Here is a 22,265-nt window from a genome sequence, read left to right as displayed (position 1 = left end):
GATAAAGATCCTTGTATCTTTTCAACTATAAACATATTATTCTACTTTTAATATACAAACTTGGGTCAGTTATATCAATGGGAGGATATTGTGCACATAACATACTATCATATAATATATAGATATATTAAAATAGGATAATTATTCTATACACTGCAAAAAAAGATTTAACAAAGTTGCCAATATGTCCTTGTAAAATTAAAAATAAATAAATAACAGTATCCTAATCCCGTAATCCCGCTTGTGGAGTTATTTTATTCCACTTGCAGTCACAGAATAGAATAAACTACCTTGTGGAATGAACTAACCTACCCCGTGGAAATAGAAATAAAACATAATCACATGATCTTCGATTTAAAACTAAAGATTCAATCCGATTTTTTCTCCAACTTTGCACCAGTTGGACTGATTTTTTTGATAGAAACCCGATTTTTATATAATCACTGGACCGAACTAACCATCGGGTTTTTTATTCAACTAATCTAACCGGGCGGTTTAGTTTCTTATTCCAGTATTAGAAAAGAAGTAATAATATTAACTTTGCACACTAACAGTAACAATAAATTGTCTGCCATTTGAAGTCAGCTACCACAATAACTAAAAAACACAAGAACCAATCTAAAGCCTACCTTCGGGCCATTTCTATGGTACTTTTTCCCTCACCAGCACCTTTTTACTGTCTTTTTCACCTTAAAAGTCTTTTATCTTTTACTATCAAACCATGTTTACATGTACATATAACAAATCAGGCATTTTCACAAACAGCTAATACTCATATAGAATAAAGGAGCAAAAGAGGCTGCCTGAGACTTACATGCCGTTGAGACAGGCTCAGATCGATGGTGGTTATCCAATGATAGTACTTTCCTTTGTGTCCCATGTCGACTAGGAGATACCGAGTCTTGTATCAATTTTGAAGTTTTATGTTCTGGCTGGATGCATGAAATGTTGGAGCCCTATCTGTCGTTTCACATGATCCGGAATCAACTTGTTAATCAGCTCCGGTGAAGCCTCAGATAACTGTAACCAAAAGAAACCGTTGATTCAATGAGAAACAGACATCATTTTATGAAAGAAAAGAATGTTGGAATGGTGTTTAGTTCAGAAACATACTTCCTGTTTGAAGTTGAAAAGTGGTGGTAAAGGTCGACCATTTGGTAGGCGAGCATTAGGTTCTCGAAGCTCATCAAAGAAAGGATGAGCACATGCTTCAAGCTGTCGTAGCAAAGGGCAGATTACAGAAACATGAGATTAGGGGACGTTCTCACTAAAACATAAATATTGGAAGAAGTGAAATGATAATTGAATAATTTGAGCATATTCTTCAAGTCAAAAATGGAAATATCACTCATCAAAAGAGGGAGACACTCGCAACTCACAGCTGTACAGCGAAGACTAGGTGAGTATTGCAGGAGTCGTGAAGTAAGATCAATTGCTTCGGGAGGCATCCTTTTGTGAAAAACCTATAAACATAGAGAGTAAAGTAAAAGTACTTCACGATATTCAAGAATTTTAATTTTTTTAAAGAAAGAACAGCAGACATTCATGAGAAAGATATCCCGAAGGCATTACAAAAATAATGCGTCTCTACACCAATCATTAAAGTGACAAATTTAAAAAAGAACTGTAAAAAGTTATTTACCTTGTGCCACGGATGCGCTTTCATCTGTGGAAACCTAAAATCCATGTAATTGGGATTCATGCAGCGAATTTCTTCCCTAGTGGGGGTACCTAAAACCTGGAGGAAAAGATGTAATAAGCAGACTGATGGTGCAATGAAATGCATAACATCAAGCATCACAAAGCAAACATACCTTAATAATCTCTACAAGCTGGCCCACTGCGTTCTCTCCTGGAAACAACGGCTACTCAAGAAAAAAAAAAAAAAGGTCTCAAGGACCAGAGAAACTGAATGATTGCTAGATATGACAGATCAAAATAATAAAAAAAGGAATAAACAGGGAAAAGGCTAACCTGGCCCAGCAAAAGTTCAGCTAGAACACAACCAGCTGACCAGATATCAATTGAGGTTGTGTATTCTGTTGCACCAAAGATAAGTTCTGGAGCCCGATAGAAACGTGAACATATGTAGGAAATGTTGGCTTCACCTTTGACCTGGTTGAAAGTAAATAAATAGTAAGTGCAAAGTTTTAAGAGAAAATTATAAGCAAAACAGAATCGGAAGCATGTTAAGGTAATCTTTTCATCCCTTCACACCACAAAGTGGCCATAAAGGAAGCTAAACGAAAGGGGAAATGCTAACAAGGGAAGTGCCCATTTCAAAAGGGCTAAGCTAGAAAATGTTAGCTTAGATTCCGTATTTATAGTATTTACGGTGATATAAAAGAAGAGAAAAAAGTTAAACGAGTTCTAGTAGTTTGCACAATCATGAATCAACAGTAAAGAGTCACTGATTGGGATGTCAAAATGCTGATTTTGCAAATGATTGCAAGAGTAGCAACTTGCACCCTTGAAACACATGAAAATCCTTTTAGAAATTATGATCAGAAGAAACAGTCACATAACAGAGAGCCAAAATCCTATTTTAGTTTTAGAAACTTATGGACCCAATAAATTTGAAAGGAAGAGACGTTGGGAAATTAATATAGAGTGAGCTAACTTACAAGAACTTTTGCACTTCCAAAATCACAAATCTTAACCTGGTGAGTGAGAGGATCAACCTGTAAAATGACAAAAGTTAGTAACATATTCAAAACATTCTACTAAAAACCATCAGTAAGAGAAGTACCAAAACATTTTGTGGCTTCAAATCCCTATGGCAAACTCCAACAACACTGTGGAGGTATGCAAGCCCCCTGAATATCTGTAAAACTTCGTCTATTTACAATAAAGGACATTATTCAATAAATCAAGCATGGAAAAGACTACTATGCACACCTGGTATGTGTAAAGCTTGACATATATAAGCGGCATTCTTTGATTTGCACTGCTGTAGTGTTTTAAAACCCTGTACATGCTCTCTGGTACATATTCCATAACCAAGTTAAGAAAAAGCTCATTTTTCGTTGTCGTGGAAAAGAAACAATGCTTCAAGGAAATCACATTCGGATGATCCAGCACACGCATCAACTGCAGTTCACGATTTTTGTATCTCCTGTCCTGTAAAACTTTCTTTATAGCCACGGTCTCACCCGTTTCCAAGCATTTTGCCTGAAAGAAAAGATGCATCAGCATGTTAAATATCATCAACATAAGATCAGTTTCAACTACAGTCTAACTATGTCTCGGTACCTGGAAAACAATCCCAAAAGATCCAGTGCCAACTACACGCTCAGCCATATAACTGATGGTCTACAATAATCAAGACATAGGAAACATGAAATCCCAAGTAAAACAATCTTGTTATCATTACTAACATTGATCTTAACCATGTAAAAGCCTATAGCTAAAGCATAATCTGAACATATATGAAAGTAGGTAACACAATAAGTGAAATATACCTGTTTAGGCTCTCCATTTTTGCCTCCAATCGTTGTGGAAATGATGTGACCGGTAACCGGATCATTGACATCAACAACAAGGGCCGACATTTCCTGATAAATTAAGAATCTCATGGTTAGAAAAAAGAGATATGAAACTTTTAAGGAGCAAAAAAAATGAAGATTCAAAAGAACCAGCTTTTCCCTTGATAAAAGTTACGAAGTCCAAAAAAGAACAAATCCATTTAATAATTTAAGCTACAATGTTCAATTTGATCCGATAATTTTTAACCTAAGCTAAAAACACACACATAAAACCACAAAAGGAAAAAGAAAAAAAGAATGATACAAATTTCGACCTTTAAAGAAATGATACAAATTTCGACCTTTAAAGAAAATAATTAAAAGCTCATAACTACAAAAAAAAAATACAGAGAAGTGATCACAGACAGATCGAACAAATACATAGCAAAATCTCATTATCTAGGGTTCCTCGATTAGCATAATCAACTACAACGCCATAAAAAATAAAAGAAAATCTAATAATAATTTTTAAAAAAAGGATCTAATATAATCATAAGCAAAACATTCACCAAAAAATTCGAAGATTCACTTCCGAATTCCGATATCAGAAAAAATTTGAAAGAAAAAAGAAAAGAAGAAAGTTTACCTTATCGTCAGCCATGACGAGCAAAAAGGAATATGATGATGATTAACAAGAATTAGAACAAGCAAACGAGGGCCTAGGAGAACGACAGTGAACTAATGCGCATGTGATTCCACCTCTCCCTCCATTTTTCCCTTCTTTTCTTCTTCTTTTCTTATATTTATTTTCTTCCGTTTCTTGGTCTTCTGTCTCTGCTTTCCATTTTCTTCTCTCTTTTTTTCTTTTTGTTTCTAAACTTCCCAAACAGCCCTTTGAATTCTTATCTAATTATTAAGGACGAGATTTGAAATTTTCCCGAGAAAACTTTGGAGAAAAACAGATAAAATTGAAATAAATTAATCGCCGACGTTTTTTAATTATTGAGCAGTTTTAACGTTTTCCGTCATTCGTCTCTTCCGTTGGGACAAGCTTTTGTTTTATATCCGTTATTCTTACCGTTACTACGTTATTTTGTATTTCTGCTAGTACGGGTCTCACCCTCTCTTTTCATTGGTTAATTTTTTAAAACTAAATTATTAAGTAAAAACTTAAAAAGGTTAAAATATGTTTTAGTTTTGGTATTTTTATATATTTAAAGTTTAGTCCTCGTACTTTTATTTAAAGGAATTTAATTTTTTATTTTTGAATTTAAAATTTAAGTCTAATTTTTAACAGGGTTAGAATTTTTGTTAAATTTGTTATTGTAACATTTTGTAATTTTTTTAAAAATATTCGCTAAATAGTCATGTGAAAAAATTAACATTGTAATGGACCTAAATTTAATAAAAAATTTAACTATGTTAACGATTCTTAAAATTGATGTCAACATTTAATTAGAATAAATTATTTAGACTAATGACATTGTAAAAGTTAATGTATGAAATTATGTCAAAATTAAAATATGGAGACCAAAACTGAAAGTTGACTATTTTATATAATCTTAGAAAAGAAAAGAGAGGATTAGAATTAAAATTTAATCAAAACCTTATAATGTTAGGAAAACTTAGACGAAAAATTGAGGGACAAAATTTTATCAAATATTAATTTTGAATATATAATTTCAAAAGAAAAGAAGTAGATGGATCAAAACTGAAATTTGATCGGAAGACCTTAATATATATATAAATTTAAAAGCTTAATACTTCTTTTGACTCATGTATTTTAGTTAAATTATCACTTTAGTACCTATACAATTTTTTTTATTAGTTTAATCCTTGTATTTTATTTTTTATTAGTTTGGCCCCTATACTTCCATTTTGTAATCATGGTTATCCTTAACCCAAATTTTTGTTAATAAAATCAACCGATGATATATTGCCACGTGTCAAGAAAAAGTACCCAATCTTATGCCATAAATCATCATGAAATTGACGTCTATCTTTAGAGAGAATTCTGAACCGATAGGGTTTCATTGAAAGAATATTTTCTAGAATATTTTGGTCAAACCTAATTCAAGATGTAGGTTCCTCAAGAGTTTAAAGGAGTATAATTGTTCAACTTGTTATAGGGACCTTGGTGCCTTTTATCTTCATATGCTTCAAAATGTGAGGTGATACTCCTTGAGGAGATCTTTAAAGAATCGAGGAAATGCGTATTATGTTGTCCTCGCTCCTAAGTTCACCCTTAAGTTGGGGAGAATATGATCTTGATATCTACTTAATGTTTGCCCATGGGCGAGGTGATCTCCATTTCTTTTACGACGAGGTAGAAAATTCAAATGCAGATTCCTCAGTTTTCTCAAATTTTGTAAATTTTTTAGCTCTCTCATACAGGTTAACCACGTCTTGAGGCTTGTTATTAGTAAAGGAGTACCATACATGCTTGTTGTTTACACACATTGTGAATGCATCCACTGCCCATGATCACTAAGATCCCTTGTGTTAAGGGTCACCATATGAAAGCGATTAATGTAGTTGTAATAGGACAATTTATCCTAGGCCCGAATTACAAATAAAAAGGCCTAATCAACCCAAACAGAAACTAGACAAAAAAATCATAATGGCCTGATAGGCCCAACACCCAAAACTTTTTGTAACACCCCTAATCCATATCCGTCGTCGGATTAGGATTAATGAGTGATACTAAATATCGAAATCTTACACTTAACAGAATGAACTAAATATCAAGCTGTATATAAATATGCGTCTTGAATATGTAAATATATATATTTAAAATCCTAATTTATTTCACCTAATTATCAAAAACAATTTATTCACCAAAAATATAAGTCATTAACAATCCACACCAAATATCAATCATGCTTTACTAATTAAAATTTTATATCATTCAAATACTTAAAACATTTTAAAATTAACATTTTCAATACATATCATATGCCGAGCCAATATTAAAACTACTATTTGCATACATTTATTTCATTAATAAATTATTAACTATGTAACATACTACAGACATAAAGAACCAACCCTGTTTTGGACAGCAATTATTCATCAAATTGGACAGCAATAATATGCTCTAAATGGACAGCATTATACATCAAATTAGACAGCTTAAATATACTCAAAATTGGACAGCATTATACATTAAAATGGACAGCATCAATATACTTAAAATTGGACAGCATTATACATTAAAATTTATAACACAAAAATGTACCTATTTTCTCACTACCATTTTGTGCGCATATGACCATGACAACTTGAACCATATTATTCACTATTAACCTCTAATTTTATACCTAATTTACATGCTTAATATGCATACACTAAATCAAACTTGCACCACACAATCGGTCATCACATCTTTAAAAAAAATAATTATTGAACTTATATCTAAGCCAAGTATATACATTATCTAAATCTAATTAATCATGCACATGATACATAAGCATATACCCCAAATTGTACATTAAACTATATGTATCAAAGTCAAATTCAAACAAAAAGAGATAAGCCATTTTCGCATGGCTTTTAATTACACAAACACATTGGTTTCAAAATCAACATTTTTTTAACTATGCTATACATGCCATATATTTGAAAACAATTTAGCAAAATACCAAAAGGAGACACCGATAGTGTGATGAGCTTAGCTGACGATACCCGAACACGTAGCGATCACCAAAATCTATACATCAAACAATAATCCAACACATGGTAAGCTAATTTAGCTTAGTAAGTTACAAGCAAATAAACTCTACAATTTAACTTGACATCTAGAATAATATTTAACCAATTCATACTTCTAAATCATCTTACCTTTAGCTTACCATAGCATAATATAATTATTCACTTCATATTATGATTTAACAAAAATCAATATAATAACACAACTATAAGCATTTCTTCCAATTAAAGTACAAGGTCAAGTACATTATACATTTTATTATCATAAAATATAAAGAATCATCTTAAATAAATATGATTCCAATTATAATCACCACCTAGGTTTAATACTTACAAAACTTAATCTTGAATACCACCAAAATAATTATTACTCACTTTATTACTCATGATTCCTCGATAAGTCAAATACTCGATATTAATAATCTTTCGAAAATATTTAATAAGTACGCACACTTAGTGCTTAATAATCAAACTCGCACACTTAGTGCTTTACCCTTATACTCGCACACTTAGTGCATTTCAATTAAACTCGCACACTTAGTGCTAATCTCATTATCATATATTTTTATACTCGCACACTTAGTGTTGGAAGTCAACAACTCAATACGTCATATTTCAAAAATTTTATCACTACATATATATCAATTCAATTCAGCATAATTACGTAGATGTTAAGATAATTTAAAACGACACAACTATGTATGCTTAATAACTTACCTCGGATATTGTCGACTAATAGATCGGCTACTCAACTACCTTTGATTTCCCCCGATCTAAATCCGATTTCTTGGTTTCTTGATCTAAACATATTCAAATAAATCTCATTTAAACATATTTTCATTCAATTTAGTATAAGAACACATAAATGAGAAAATTACATTTTTACCCCTAATATTTCATATTTTCACAATTTAGTCCTTTTTGCTCAAAACACAAAATACACAAAATTTGACTACACTCCTTAAGGGCCGAATATTCCTAGTGTCCATACAAACCCACACATTTCATTTATTTCACATTTTAGTTCCTTAAAAATTTTATTTTTACAACTTAACCCTAATTACTCAAATTCATCAAAAATTCAAAAACAAAGCATGTTAATCTTTCACATATCTTTCATATTTCATCATCAACTATCACAAAGCTCAAGCATTCATCAATGGCATTTCTCAAATCATCAACAATTCACAAAATTAAGACATGGGTTTTGAAGTATTCAAAGCAACGATCTCAAAACGTAAAATTATCAAAACCGAACAAAAACTAACTCGAATTAAGCTTCAAAATGGCCGAATATTTCAAGCTCTCAAACCTTGTTTTTCTTTTCTATTTTCGGTGATACAAACAATGAAGAAAAAGCTTATTTCTTTTATGTTTTAATGATATAATAACATAATATTATACTATTATTATTATAAATTTTATATTTAATATATAAAAACTATATATTAACTATCATTGCCATCCACTATCCTTTAAAATGGGCTAATTGCCCTTTAAGAACCTCATATTTAAAAGCCACTATCAAATAAACACTTTACACCTTAATAAGCAAACTTCACATTTTATGTAATTTGATACTTTTGTCAAATTAAACACATAAACAACAAAATTAATTCACGAAACTTTCACACATTTAAATTCACATATCATAAACACACAAAATAATATTAAAATATTTTTTAGACTCGGATTTGTGGTCCTGAAACCACTATTCAGATTAGGGTCAAAATTGGGCTGTTACACTTTTCAACAGAAACCCTAGCCCCTTTTGCACTGCACCCTAGCCTAGTGTCGCCGCCGCTCCTAGCCTCTGCCACCATCAACCGCTCCTCAATCACCACTTGCAAAAAATAGCAAAGAACAGGCAAGAACAATGGACAAACAGTAAAAATATCTTTTTGTATTCGGCTATAAAAGTCAGGATAATCATGTATTTTTGGACACAAAAAATCTATCAAAAAAAGGAGAGAAATTGAATACAAAAAAGAACTAGAAATGAGATATAAACTCAAAAAAAAAAAAAGGTGATTCTTTTATATTTTTATATTTTTATCTGTTATTTTCGAAAATATATATAATAAAATAAAAATGAAACCTTTTTTTTTACCTTTATCGCCGCTGTCGTCTTCTTCCTCTGTTTTGAAAGACCGACGGATCCTTGGGGACTCGCCGAATGGTCGCGACAGAAGATGACTGAGAACCGAAAGGTTCCTTTGATTTTTTTCAAATTTTGGTGGGATTTTTTGGATATTTTGGCCTTAGATCGGGGTTGAGGGAAATAAAACGGCCAAAATGGGCTTTTTTTCGTGAACTTCAGCCATCGGGGACGGCGGCCGCTGTTGTCGACGAAGAGTGGCTGCGGCGGATCGACGGTAGCCCAATGGCCGGACGGAGGAAAAATTGAGAGAAAAAGAAAAGGGGCTTTTAATTTTTTTTTAAACTAGAGCAGAATGATTTTTTAAAAAAAATTGGCTTATATAGACGACGCTAAATGACGTCGTTTAGGGCTGACATCAATAGCCTCAAAACGACATTGTTTTGGGGCCAAGCCCGAAATCTAACTCGAACCTTTAATAGGATCCTTTTTTAAAAATGGTCTATTTGTGCTTTTGGTCCTTCCGATTTTGCAGCTTGTTTTAATTTAGTCCTATTTCATTTTTTTTCTTTTTGCCATTTTATTTTATTTTATTTTCATTTTGATCCTTGGACCATTTTAAGTGATGGATGCCTGAAACGACATCGTTTTGAGGTGCGACCCGAAAACTGACCCGACCCGCCTTAGGATCTAGGTGTTTTCACAGCAAGGGTCTATTTGCGACCTCTTTTTAATTTGGTCCTAATTTTTCTTTTTTTCTTTTTTTAGATCGCACCACTTAATTTTAAATTTCTTTCAATTTGGTCCACAGACCGCTGACCCTTGGGGGAAGGACGCATGTATTTTTGGGTTAATTTCTTCGAAGGCCTCGAAACTTTGCATATCGTTTTAATTTAGTCATTTATGTTTTTTAATTCAAACCTTAGATTTCAATAGACATTCAATTTAGTCCTTATTTTCCATTTTCCTTTATTATTTTGCGATTTATAATTTGATTTTATTTAAATTTAAATTTAATTATTTATTTATTTAATTTCAACTTTTCATGAAATTTTTTATTATTTACTTATTTATTATGGCAATTTCAACCTTTCATGATTTATTTATTTATTTATTTATTATTGTCTTTTTTTCCTAATTTCGTACATTTTGTACATTTTTATCATATTGTCATTATTACTTTATTTTTTATTTCTTTTATTTTTAGTACTTTCATGTCTTGTCTTTTTAATCATGCATCTTCTGTTTATTTTTATTTTGAATAATCTTATCTATTTTATTATTATTACATTATTTAATTTATTTATATTTTATCATTCTAATATCCTACTCAAGTAGCCATTTTATTTTATTTTACCAAACTACTATACTATTTATACATGTTATTCTATTTTATCCTTGTTATTTTCATTTTATTTACTTATATTATTAATATAATAATAACTACTCTTTGATTAATACCATTATTGATATTATTATAAAATTGATATTATTATTTTAAAATTGGTATTCTCATTATTATCGTAGTTGCATTACTATTATCATTTTATATATTATATCACAACATATTCATTCGTTTTTGTTAAAAATATACGTATCGTTTTAAAAAGGGGTCATCTTTGTTTTATATAACATATGAAATATTCAAAAAAGAGTGTTCATTATTTTTGGGATTCGAAAAAGTCGTGCTCCTAACTTACGAAGTATGACATTTTCTTAGAACTGAAATAATCGAATATCCTATTTAAAATAAATTTAAAAAAAAAAATCTTAAGTAACGATTAAAACGGTGATTATTTTGGTTTTCGAAAACTAAGGGTGTTGTATCCTAACTCATAGAGCATGATCCTTCTTCTTGATTAATTCAGAATAAAGCCTTTTCTATTAAAATATCTTAGTACAAAAAATGATCGTATTTTAAATTCTCTACAGATTTTCAATTCTCGATACTAAGACATCAAGTAATCAATTAGGTACCAATTTTGGCCGTAATGAGGGTGTTAATCCTTCCTCGTGCGCAATTGACTCCCGAACCCATTTTTTGGATTTTGTAGATCGAAAAACATTGTTTTAGTAAATCAAACATCTTATTAAAATGATTAAATTACAAGGTGATTCGATCACACATCATGAAAGTGATTGGTGGCGACTCCATTTTCGGTTTTTTCAAAAAAAAAAGTCGATTTCGAAAAAAGGGTTTCCACAGTAGTCAAAATCTACCCATAGGCGTGTTAATGATGTTCCTATGTGCTCAAAATCTACCCAAAAATAGACGTCCCAACTATTCACAATTGTGGATGGATCCCCCTAGCAAAGAAAAATACCAGTTCTTCACATTTCCCCTAAAGGTGGGAGGGAAAGCTTTACACTTACACGTATCAAAGGCCCTCAATATGTTCATGGAATCATTGTACTACATTAAGTGGGCCGATGATCTTTATTCCCTTCGTAAGAGATTTACACTTGCAATTTATGATGCTAACAAGTTGCTTGAGCAATGGACCCAGTCCATATCTTCCACATCCGATCTCAATGGCCTCCATTTCCTCTTGCCATACTTGTTGCATATAAGGACGAATTTGATCCATATTGTGCTCTTGTTGAGGCTCTCGCATGCACTCCTGGGCGTCTAAAGAAGGACGTTGCCCAGTTCTCAATTCTTTTATAGTTTCATTACTTTGCTGGAGTTGGTCTTGATACTGCCAATATTGCTGCTCATGCCTAAGATTCTATTGGAGCATCTGATCTTTTAATGCTCTCATTTGCTCTTGCAGATCCAGAAAATGTTGAGATAAAGAATTAGGATTTGACAATGGGTTTTGAGCCGGTGGCAGTAGAGAATAATCATTCTGAGCAACGTTTTGTAGTTGTTGATGAAACCAACTCCCAAAAACATCTGTGTAAGGATTGTGAACATGATTACTGGTTTGACCTACTTGGAGTGGTAGGGAAAGTAGAAACAGTTAGAATCTCAGGTATCCTCGTTCGGATAGATCCATGCTCACAGCACAAAATTGTTGAGGTAAAAATAATGATAGTGCCATCATGGTAGCGAAGTAGTGAAATTTAAATCACAAAAAACTCGAGTCTTACTTAAAATTAAATGTTAAAAACTCACTTAGTTTAATCCAGCTTCATTTTTGAAACTGAATTTTGAAGTATTAAAGCTAAATCAAGTTCAAAGAAGAAGAATGAAGGAAGCCGCAGGTGGGCTGGTCAAAGTCAACACTGCTTCTTTCTGATTTCTCTGCTGACTCAGCCTGTGTATACAAACTAAACTTCAAAACTTAGACTGTGGGATTACGTGATTAATAACTCTTTTATTTATTTTAATTAATTATTTCAAATATCATGTGAAATATTTCAAATACACATACAAAAAATATATAATACTAAAAATAATGATATTTGCAATAATTATTTGATTTTATAAATTAAAGAGTTATTAATTAAAAAAAAACTTGAAAATAATATATTTATTAATTAAAAAAGTTTAAAACAACATGAAATAAAATATACATTAATATGCTTATAAAAACAATTGAACTTAGGACTCAAGGATGTAATTGCAATTATCTAACCATCTAACCAAAAGAGCTAATATAATAAAAACATTAATTAAAAATAAAAAAAAGCTTGAAGTAACATAAAATAAAAAATACAAATGTGAGTAGGAGAGGAATCAAACCCGAAACTCAAGAATAAAAATATTAACATTTAACCATCCTACCAAAAAAGATAATTTGTTAAAAAAGTCGGAAGGAAATTGAAAGCACGTCTAACTGGACACCTTTTCGCTTTCTCTCTCCAAAATCAACTTATTCCTGTAAATATCCCAGAAATTGGTCTAATCACTTAAATATTTTTTTAAAAACGACATATATACCTAATTTAGCCCCTAGTTACCGGCTAGTTTGGTATAAGAAAGTCACTATCATGGTAAAAATATTATATACATATTCAAATCAAAGTGTAATAAAAAAAGGGAAAAAAAATGCATGTTGATAGTTTAATTTTTGACAATTTTACAATTTTAAAATTCTATTTGAGTTTGAGCGAGTCATGTTACATTTGCTCACAGTATCAATTGTTGATACAAGAATGTGGCGAGGAGATAAAAGATGGTTCACCCGATAGGCCAAGAGTTACAAGTGACAAAATGGTAGGAGGAGAGATTGTAAAGAAATTCAAAGAGGCATAGTCAAGAGAGAGTGGTAGAAGAAAGATTGATCTCTCTGTTACGTTGTATGAAGAAGTATTTAAAGGGAACACTTATAGGTTACGTGTCATCTTTTGATTGATAAGCTTATTATTCAACATGAGAGCTTCAAGGGGCCGAACCAACAATTTATTATTGGGTGGGCTAATATAAAATTTAAGAAATTTGGGGGGTAAAACTAAAAAATTTGTTGATAAAGGGTTTAATTGAATACCTAAAAACTAAAAAGGGATGTTATACTCTGAGCTAAAGGCTAAGGACCCTAAGTGCTTTATTAAGTTTGGTACGTAACTTGATGTGATGGGGTAGGATTATCCTAATTGTTTAGGTCTGGCAAGCTGTATAATACTTACATGTTGTTCGCATATTTGTAATTTAATTGTTTTGCTTTTAATTTCAAAATGTAATCTTTTTACTTTTTTATTTAAAAATATTTTCGTTGAATTAAATTATACTATATTTTTTTTAAAAAAATTACTTGGAAGCGAAAGAAAAAATAAGTAAATAAAAAATTTGATTTTGAAATTATAAGATTTTCTTTTTTAAAATGTCACATTATCCAATTTAATAAAACTCTTCTATTTTTATTAAATCTGATTATGAATCGGGTTATCTGTCTAGATTTAAAAACCTAGAGAAAAATTTGAACAAAATATAAACTTAAAAAATACAATTCATTTTTTAAATCGCCCAAGCCTCAAAGTAAATTATTTTTTCCCTGACCCAACCCAAATCAAATGCATATACTTTCTTTTATTTTTCCCCTCTATGCCAGAAGAATTTAGCCAACAATGCATTGCTGACAACAATCTTTTCTAATTTTTTTTTTATGTTTTATATATTTATATGCATGTTCCTCATCATGCAATGTTTTTACTCTCAGCTAATTATTATCTGGATGATGGTATAAAAATACTATCTTGAAAAAGAAAAAAATATAATTAATCTGAAACTAAAAGCAGAGCTGGTTGTCCACAACTGGCGTCTGCTAATATATCTAAGCAAATAAATAAAAAAACTAATTTTGGTTTTAAATTAAAAGAGGAAAGCAATATATAACACCAACAGAAGCATGACAGGTCTAGACTGCAAATGTTTATATACTAGTATTTTTACTAATATATTAAAATCCACATGGCCAAATAAAAGAGAGCATGCGTGACATGTCCACCACTTTGGGAGCAATCTCTTCGGCCCTGAGGTTGCAACACTTAATCCAAGCCTGTCTGGGTTAACATTTTTAATTTAAGTTAAATTTGAATAAAATTTTAAATTCATTTTTTGAGTTTGGTGAATTCAAGCATAAAAAACAGTTCTAAAATTCTACATAGACTCGATCCAACTCATAATCAGGTCTAATTATTATTAACAATTAAACTTTAACTATTAAATTGAGTAAAAATTAAATTCCTGAAATTAAAAGTAAGTTTAAAAAATATAAGCACTAAGAGCAAAACTGAATTATTTTTATTATTTTGTTTTTCTCCAAACGTATATTCACTTTAGAACATAGTCAGGAACTGACGCCGCCAAGAGTGCTGGTGCCCTGACCGTCAAATTATTTTGATATAATATTCCTTTAAAAATTGGTGAAATTATAAAAAAATAAAATTACACTTTAATTCCTTTAAAATTTATAATTTCTCTAATAGTAATACTTTAAAAAAATATTAAAAGAAGTTTTATGTGAAATTAAAAATACTTAAAAAACTTAATTATAACGTCACGGGAAAAAGTTATATAAAATATATTTATAAAATTGTTTTCAAAGAAAAGAAGAAGAAAAGATTGTGATAAACTTTCTAAATTTATTTTGGATTTATAAATTATGTTAAGAGATAATAAAAGTACTCACAATTATATTTATCACTTCTTAAAAAATCATTTAATCATTTTGCATTTCCATTTAAGAATTTAAATATAATAAAATTTATCATATTTTACATTATAAAATATTATTTTACTTTTAACATATGGGCTTGGTCAGTTATTTCAATGGAAGAATATTAAGCATGTAACCTATTATCATATAATATATTGTAAAAAGAAAAATAAATTAAAAAAGACATCTTAAACACTTTTGTCTAGTTTTTTTATGGCTTGATAGATATATAATTTGTATATAATGTGATACCTTGTGCCAAGTAGCACTTGTATTGGACAAAAAATGTTATTTTTAATGTTAAATATTCGATTTTAGAATTGAATTGATGAAAATTCATAATTAGTTAATAATATTAACAATTAACTTTCATCAAATCAATTCTAAAACTCAATTAAATCATACCTATCAAACTATATTTGACAAATTCAACTCAAAACTAAACAAATTCACAATTAACACTAAACTTATTCTATTAACAAAATCATGAAAAATCAAGCCTAATAATATTAACAATTAACTTTCATCAAATCAACCCTAAAACTCGAATTAAACACTGAAAAGTGAACGCACAGTTATCTTTGAGTACCAAAATATATAATTTTTGTCAAATACAGGTACCAAATTGGACAAGAAAAATACAAAAGCCATATTAAAAACAAGCGTGAAACTCGAGTATCAAATAATATATTAAGCGTTTTATTTTCTATTCCACTTGCAATAAATAATAAAAAAATTCCACAGGCCGGGGTTTGATGACAACAAATATCCTTTAGATAATTGAATTATATTTAAAAATCTAAAAATAAATAAATAGAATTCTTAACCCTTCTTTGCAACTAATAGTAACCCTTCAAATGAATAATAAATTACCTCGAGGAACGAACTAACTACCCTGTGGAAACAGAATACAGAAGTAATAGAATGGAAAGGCTGTACCGAAATTAGATTTATTGAAATTCAAAGTTGAAAATAATCCGATTCCAACTTCAACGAATTTATTTAACTTGGATCACATAATCTTCAATTCAACCTTTACCAGTTGGACTGATTTTTTGATAGGACCCTATTCTTATAGAAACCATCAGTTTTTTTATTCAACCGATCTCACTGGCCGGTTTAGTTTCTTATTCCAGTATTAGAAAAGAGTAATAATATTACTTTGCACACTAACAGTAACAATAAATTGTCTGCCATTTGAAGTCAGCTACCACAATAACTAAAAAACACAAGAACCAATCTAAAGCCTATCTTTGGGCCATTTCTATCGGTACTTTTCCCCCCACTAGCACCCTTTTATGGTCTTTTTCACCTTAAAGTCTTCATCTTTTACTATCAAACATGTTTACATGTACATATAACAAACCCATTTTCACAAACAGCTAATATTCATAGAATAAAGGAGCAAGAGAGGCTGGCCTGAGACTTACGTGCCGTTGAGACAGGCTCAGATCGGTGGTGGTTATCCATCGATAGTACTTTCCTTTGTGTCCTGTGTCGACTAGGAGATACTGAGTCTTACATCAGTTTTGAAGTTTTATGTTCCGGCTGGATGCATGAAATGTTGGAGCCCTATCTGCCGTTTCACATGATCAGGAATCAACTTGTTAATCAGCTCCGGTGAAGCCCCAGATAACTGTAACCAAAAGAAACCCGTTGATTCAATGAGAAACTGACATCTTTGTACGAAGGAAAAGAATGTTGGAATGGTGTTTAGTTCAGAAACATACTTCCTGTTTGAAGTTAAAGAGTGGCGGTAAAGGTCGACCATTTGGTAGGCGAGCATTAGGTTCTCGCAGCTCATCAAAGAAGGGATGCGCACATGCTTCAAGCTGTCGTAGCAAAGGGCAGATTACAGAAACATAAGACTGGGATGGTTATTACTAAAACATAACTATTGGAAGCGAAATGATAATTGAATAATTTGTGCATATTTTCCCAGTCTAAAATGGAAATATCACTCATCAAAAGTGGGAGACACTCGGAACTCACAGCTGTACAGCGAAGACTAGGTGAGTATTGCAACAGTCGTGAAGTAAGATCGATTGCTTCGGGAGGCATCCTTTTGTGAAAAACCTAAAAACATAGAGTCAAGTAAAACATAATTCAAGATATTCAAGAATTTTGTCAACATTATAAGGGAGCAGTGGTTAAGGCTCCTTGTGACTAGGGTTCAAACCCTGTTGATGTAATTCTCACTCCCACAATTTGTAAATTGACCTTGTACCAAACAGAAGATATTCAAGAATTTTGTATTTTTATTTTTTTTTAAAAAAGCAGACATTCATGAGAAAGATATTCTGAAGGCATTACAAAAATAATACGTCTCTACACCAATCATTTCAGTGACAAATTTAAAAAAGTACAAGAAAAAGGTATTTACCTTATGCCACGGATGCGCTTTCATCTGTGGAAACCTAAAATCCGTGTAATTGGGATTCATACAGCGAATTTCTTCCCTAGTAGGAGTACCTAGGACCTGGAGGAAAAGATGTAATGAGCAGACAGATGGTACAATCAATAAAATGCACAACATCAAGCATTGCAAAGCAAATCATACCTTAATAATCTCTACAAGCTGGCCCACAGCATTCTCTCCGGGAAACAACGGCTACACAAGAAAAGAAAAAGGCATCAAGGACCATAGAAACTAAAAGATTGGTAGGTATGATATATCAAACTAATAAATAAAGAAATAAAAAGGGAAGAGGCAAACCTGGCCCAGCAATAGTTCAGCTAGAACACAACCAGCTGACCAGATATCAATTGAGGTTGTGTATTCTGTCGCGCCAAAGATAAGTTCTGGGGCCCGATAGAAACGCGAGCATATGTATGAAATGTTAGCTTCACCTTTGACCTGATTGAAAGTAAATTAATAGTAAGTATAAAGTTTTAAGATAAAAATACGAGCAAAAGAGGACCGTAAGCATGATAATAGTACTCTTTTATCTAAAATAATCTTAATCCAATCCAATCCTTTTCATCTCTTCACACCACAAAGAGGCCAGAAAGGAAGCTAAATGAAAGGGGAAACTCTAACAAGGGAAGTGCCTCTTTCAAGAGGGCTAAGCTTGAAAAGGTTGCTTAGATTCTGTATTTATAGTATTTAAGATGATACAAATGAAGATAAAAAAGTTAAAACAAGTTTCAGTAGTTTGCACAATCATGAATCAACAGGAAGTAGTCACTTAATTGTATTGTCACAATGCAAATTTTGCAAATAATTGCAAGAGTAGCAACTTGCACCCTTGATCTTGAAAATAGCAGATGATAACACATGAAAATCCTTAAGAAATTAGGATCAGAAGAAAACATTCACATAATGCAGAGCCAAAATCCTATTTTAGTATTAGAAGCTTATGGACCCAACAAAATTGAAAGGAAGAGACATTGAAAAATAAGTATAGAGTGAGCTAACTTACAAGCACTTTTGCACTTCCAAAATCACATATCTTAACCTGGTGAGTCAAAGGATCAACCTGTAAAAGGCCAAAATTATCTTAGTAACATATTTGAAACAATCAACAAAAAATCATTAGTAAGAAAAGTACCAAAACATTTTGAGGCTTCAAATCCCTATGGCAAACTCCGACAACACTGTGGAGGTATGCAAGCCCCCTGAATATCTGTAAAACTTCATCTAATTAGAATAAAGAAAATTGTGCAACAAACCAAGAATGGAAAAGACTACTATGCGCACCTGGTATGTGTAAAGTTTAACATATATAAGCGGCATTCTTTGATTTGCACTGCTGTAATGTTTCAAAACCCTGTACATGCTCTCCGGTACGTATTCCATAACCAAATTAAGAAAAAGCTCATTTTTAGTTGTCGTGGAAAAGAAACAATGCTTCAAGGAAATCACATTTGGATGATCCAGCACACGCATCAACTGCAGTTCACGATTTTTGTATCTTCTGTCTTGCAGAACCTTTTTTATAGCCACAGTCTCTCCCGTTTCCAAGCATTTTGCCTGAAGGAGTAGATGCACCAGCATGTTAAATATCAACAACGTACCATTGGATTTCCACTACAGTCTAACTATGTCTCAGTACCTGGAAAACAATCCCAAAAGATCCGGTGCCGACTACGCGCTCTGCCATATAACTGATGGTCTACAATAATCAAAACATGAAAACCCAAGTAAAACAAAAAGCTTATAGCTAAAGCATAATTTGAACATTTATGAAAGTTGGTAACCCAATAAGTGATACATGCCTGTTTAGGCTCTCCATTTTTGCCTCCAATCGTGGTGGAAATGACGTGACCAGTGACTGGATCGTTGACATCAACAACAGGGGCCGAGATTTCCTGCTAAATTAAGAAATTCACGGTAAGAAAATAAGAGATATGAGACCTTTAAGGAGAAAAAACAGAAATTGAAGATCCAAAAGAACCAGCTTTTCCCTCGAGAAAAGTTATGAACACCAAAAAGAAATGGATATTATAACCAAATCCATTAAATAATTTAAGCTACAATGTTCACTTTTATCCGAGAACTTTTAATCTAAGCCAAAAATCAAACATAAAACCACAAAAGAAAAATAATTAAAAGCTCATAACTACAAAAATGCAGAGAAGTGATCACAGACAGATCGAACAAATACATAGCCAAATCTCATCATCTAGGGTTCCTCGATTAGCATAATCAACAACGCCGTAAAAAAAATATTATTACGTTTCATAACCAAAGGAAAAAAAAAAAAGCTCTAATAATAAGCATGAACAAAATATTCACCAAAAAAATCGAAGATCCACTTCCGAATTCCGATATCAGAAAAAAAATTGAAAAAAAAAAAAAGAGAAGAGAGTTTACCTTATCGTCAGCCATGACGAAAAAAAAGGTATATGATGATGATGATGAACAAGAAATAGAACAAGCTAAGCTAAACGAGGATCCAGGAGAACGACAGTGAACTAATGCGCATGTGATTCCACTTCTCCCTCCATTTTACCCCTCTTTTGCTTTCCTTATATTTATTTTCTTCCGTTTCTTCTTGGTCTTCTGTCTCTGCTTTCTATTTTCTTCTCTCCATTTTTTTTTCTAAACTTACCAAACAGCCCTTTGAATTCTTATCTAACTATTAAGGACGAGATTTGAAATTTTCCCCAGAAGGAAAATTTTGGAGAAAAACAGATAAAATTGAAATAAATTAATCGCCGACGCTTTTTTTTAATCATTAAGCAGTTTTAACGTTTTCCGTCATTCCTCCCTTCCGTTTGGACCTGCTTTTGTTTTATATCCGTTGCCGTTATTAAGCAGAATTTAGTATTATATAGTTGGAAAAACTACATCCAAGGTCACTAAACTATTTCTAAGTTTATGTTTTGGTCACTCAACTTCAAAAAGTTACAAAATGGTTATTGAACTATTTAAAAGTTTTCATTTAAGTCATTAAACTATTTGGAAGTTTTTATTTAAAATTTTAGATGCATTACAAATACAATTATATTGGTAAATACAATTATTTTTAAATACAACTGTTGAATTATTTAAATATTAATTTTATCATCAACATATCTCGAGTCCCTTTAATAAGGTTTCATGTTCGAATATTGTGAAAAGAGAAACTAGATGCTTAGGAGATTCTCTCTCTGAATATGACTATCGAATACCTAAATGTGAAACTAAAAATTGTGTGATGGAGTCGAGATAGAATTTAAAAGAAAAATTGGGGACTAAAGCTAAAAAGCTGAATTAAAATAACTCAAATTAATTTTTTTCTTCTTTGGAACGGGCCAAAAATATAAAACTTCCATTTACTAAGAGAAAACTAAAAAAACTAAAAATTAAATTATTAATACTGTAGAAGGACTAAGATTGCAATTGTACCATCAATCAATGGAGACCGAGGCCCTACCTGCCCTTGGCTATGCTGCCCCTTAATATTGGGGGTTAATTTAAGTATCCAGAAAAACATATTAATCAAATAAAAGAAAGGATCACTCCTATTGTAGACATCTGATCAAATTCGTTCTTCTCGATTAAATTAGTTACGGTATTATTAAGAAGAATTAAATAAAGTCAAATTGAAATAAAGCTAATATTGGCTGTTTAAAAAAATCTCTTGAAAATTAATTATGTTAAATAATAAATAATATTTTTCAGTAAATGTTAACTCTATTACAATTTAAATTTATTAAATTTTTTAACAAGACTATGTTTATTTATTTATTTAATAATTTGAGAAATTAATTTAGTCCAGAGGTGAAATTAATTTAGAAATTTATAGTATAAAAGCTAAAAGTGTGAAAAAAGAGGGTTTGAAGTGTAAATAAATAGACCAAAGGTGGGTTAGGGTAGGCTGGTCAGAGTCAACACCTGCTTCTGCTTCTTTCTGATTACCCTGCTGACACACCCAATATATACAAGCTACACTTCACAAGTTTGTGTATGGGATTACATTATTTTAACCATATTTGTGTAGATTTTTTACAAGTTGTTAAAAATTGTATCTATTTTTATTGTTAAAAATTGATCTTATGCATTAAAATGAAGAACACATAGCACACCACGCGTGACTATATAATTATTTTATTAGTCGCGTTAATTTTTAACAATAAAAATTAATGAAATTTTTAATAGAAAAAATTGATTTATTCTTTGATCAAGAACTAATTTACCTATTTTTTTAAGTAGATGAGGCAAAATGCAATTTTTACTACTTTTATGATTGTATGAGCCAAACTGGACATATTAGATCAGGAAGTGGTTGAGGTATCTATTTAGAGAAAGACATTAGATCGATTGATCCAAGAATTAGCACCGATCGAGTAGTTGAATTAGAATTTTATTTATTTTATTTATAGATTTTTAATAATTTATTGAATCGAACTAGTTGAGCTAACGAATCAATTATCTAACTGATTCAATCATCAGTCCGATTCTGAAAA

The 22,265-nt window shown here is 31.2% G+C and overlaps 2 protein-coding genes across 3 annotated transcripts; both read right to left on the bottom strand.

Annotated features, from left to right (window-relative positions):
- Nucleotides 1-514: 514 nt before the first annotated feature.
- LOC105798990 (shaggy-related protein kinase eta) lies at nucleotides 515-4,376 on the bottom strand. The gene is made up of 12 exons (XM_012629293.2): nucleotides 4,111-4,376; nucleotides 3,462-3,554; nucleotides 3,253-3,312; nucleotides 2,899-3,171; nucleotides 2,750-2,824; nucleotides 2,625-2,681; nucleotides 1,975-2,115; nucleotides 1,815-1,865; nucleotides 1,643-1,738; nucleotides 1,380-1,463; nucleotides 1,114-1,215; nucleotides 515-1,020 (listed from the first exon to the last, which is right to left on the bottom strand). Exons 1-12 carry the CDS (start codon nucleotides 4,123-4,125, stop codon nucleotides 922-924), a joined length of 1,146 nt encoding a protein of 381 aa, XP_012484747.1. The 5' UTR covers nucleotides 4,126-4,376; the 3' UTR covers nucleotides 515-921.
- Nucleotides 4,377-16,509: 12,133 nt separating this feature from the next.
- LOC105798989 (shaggy-related protein kinase eta) lies at nucleotides 16,510-20,463 on the bottom strand. 2 transcript variants are annotated; one of them, XM_012629291.2, is made up of 12 exons: nucleotides 20,188-20,463; nucleotides 19,590-19,685; nucleotides 19,427-19,486; nucleotides 19,072-19,344; nucleotides 18,923-18,997; nucleotides 18,794-18,850; nucleotides 18,088-18,228; nucleotides 17,932-17,982; nucleotides 17,755-17,850; nucleotides 17,364-17,447; nucleotides 17,102-17,203; nucleotides 16,510-17,007 (listed from the first exon to the last, which is right to left on the bottom strand). In XM_012629291.2, exons 1-12 carry the CDS (start codon nucleotides 20,200-20,202, stop codon nucleotides 16,909-16,911), a joined length of 1,149 nt encoding a protein of 382 aa, XP_012484745.1. In that variant the 5' UTR covers nucleotides 20,203-20,463; the 3' UTR covers nucleotides 16,510-16,908. The 2 variants fall into 2 exon arrangements, with proteins under 2 accessions (XP_012484745.1, XP_012484746.1); XM_012629292.2 differs by having other exon boundaries at nucleotides 19,590-19,682; nucleotides 20,188-20,462.
- Nucleotides 20,464-22,265: the final 1,802 nt, after the last annotated feature.

This window comes from Gossypium raimondii, chromosome 9 (genome assembly GCF_025698545.1).
Source record: "Gossypium raimondii isolate GPD5lz chromosome 9, ASM2569854v1, whole genome shotgun sequence".
Taxonomy (NCBI): domain Eukaryota; kingdom Viridiplantae; phylum Streptophyta; class Magnoliopsida; order Malvales; family Malvaceae; genus Gossypium; species Gossypium raimondii.
Note: the sequence above shows the minus strand (reverse complement) of the source record. Positions and strands in the feature narration are given on the sequence as shown.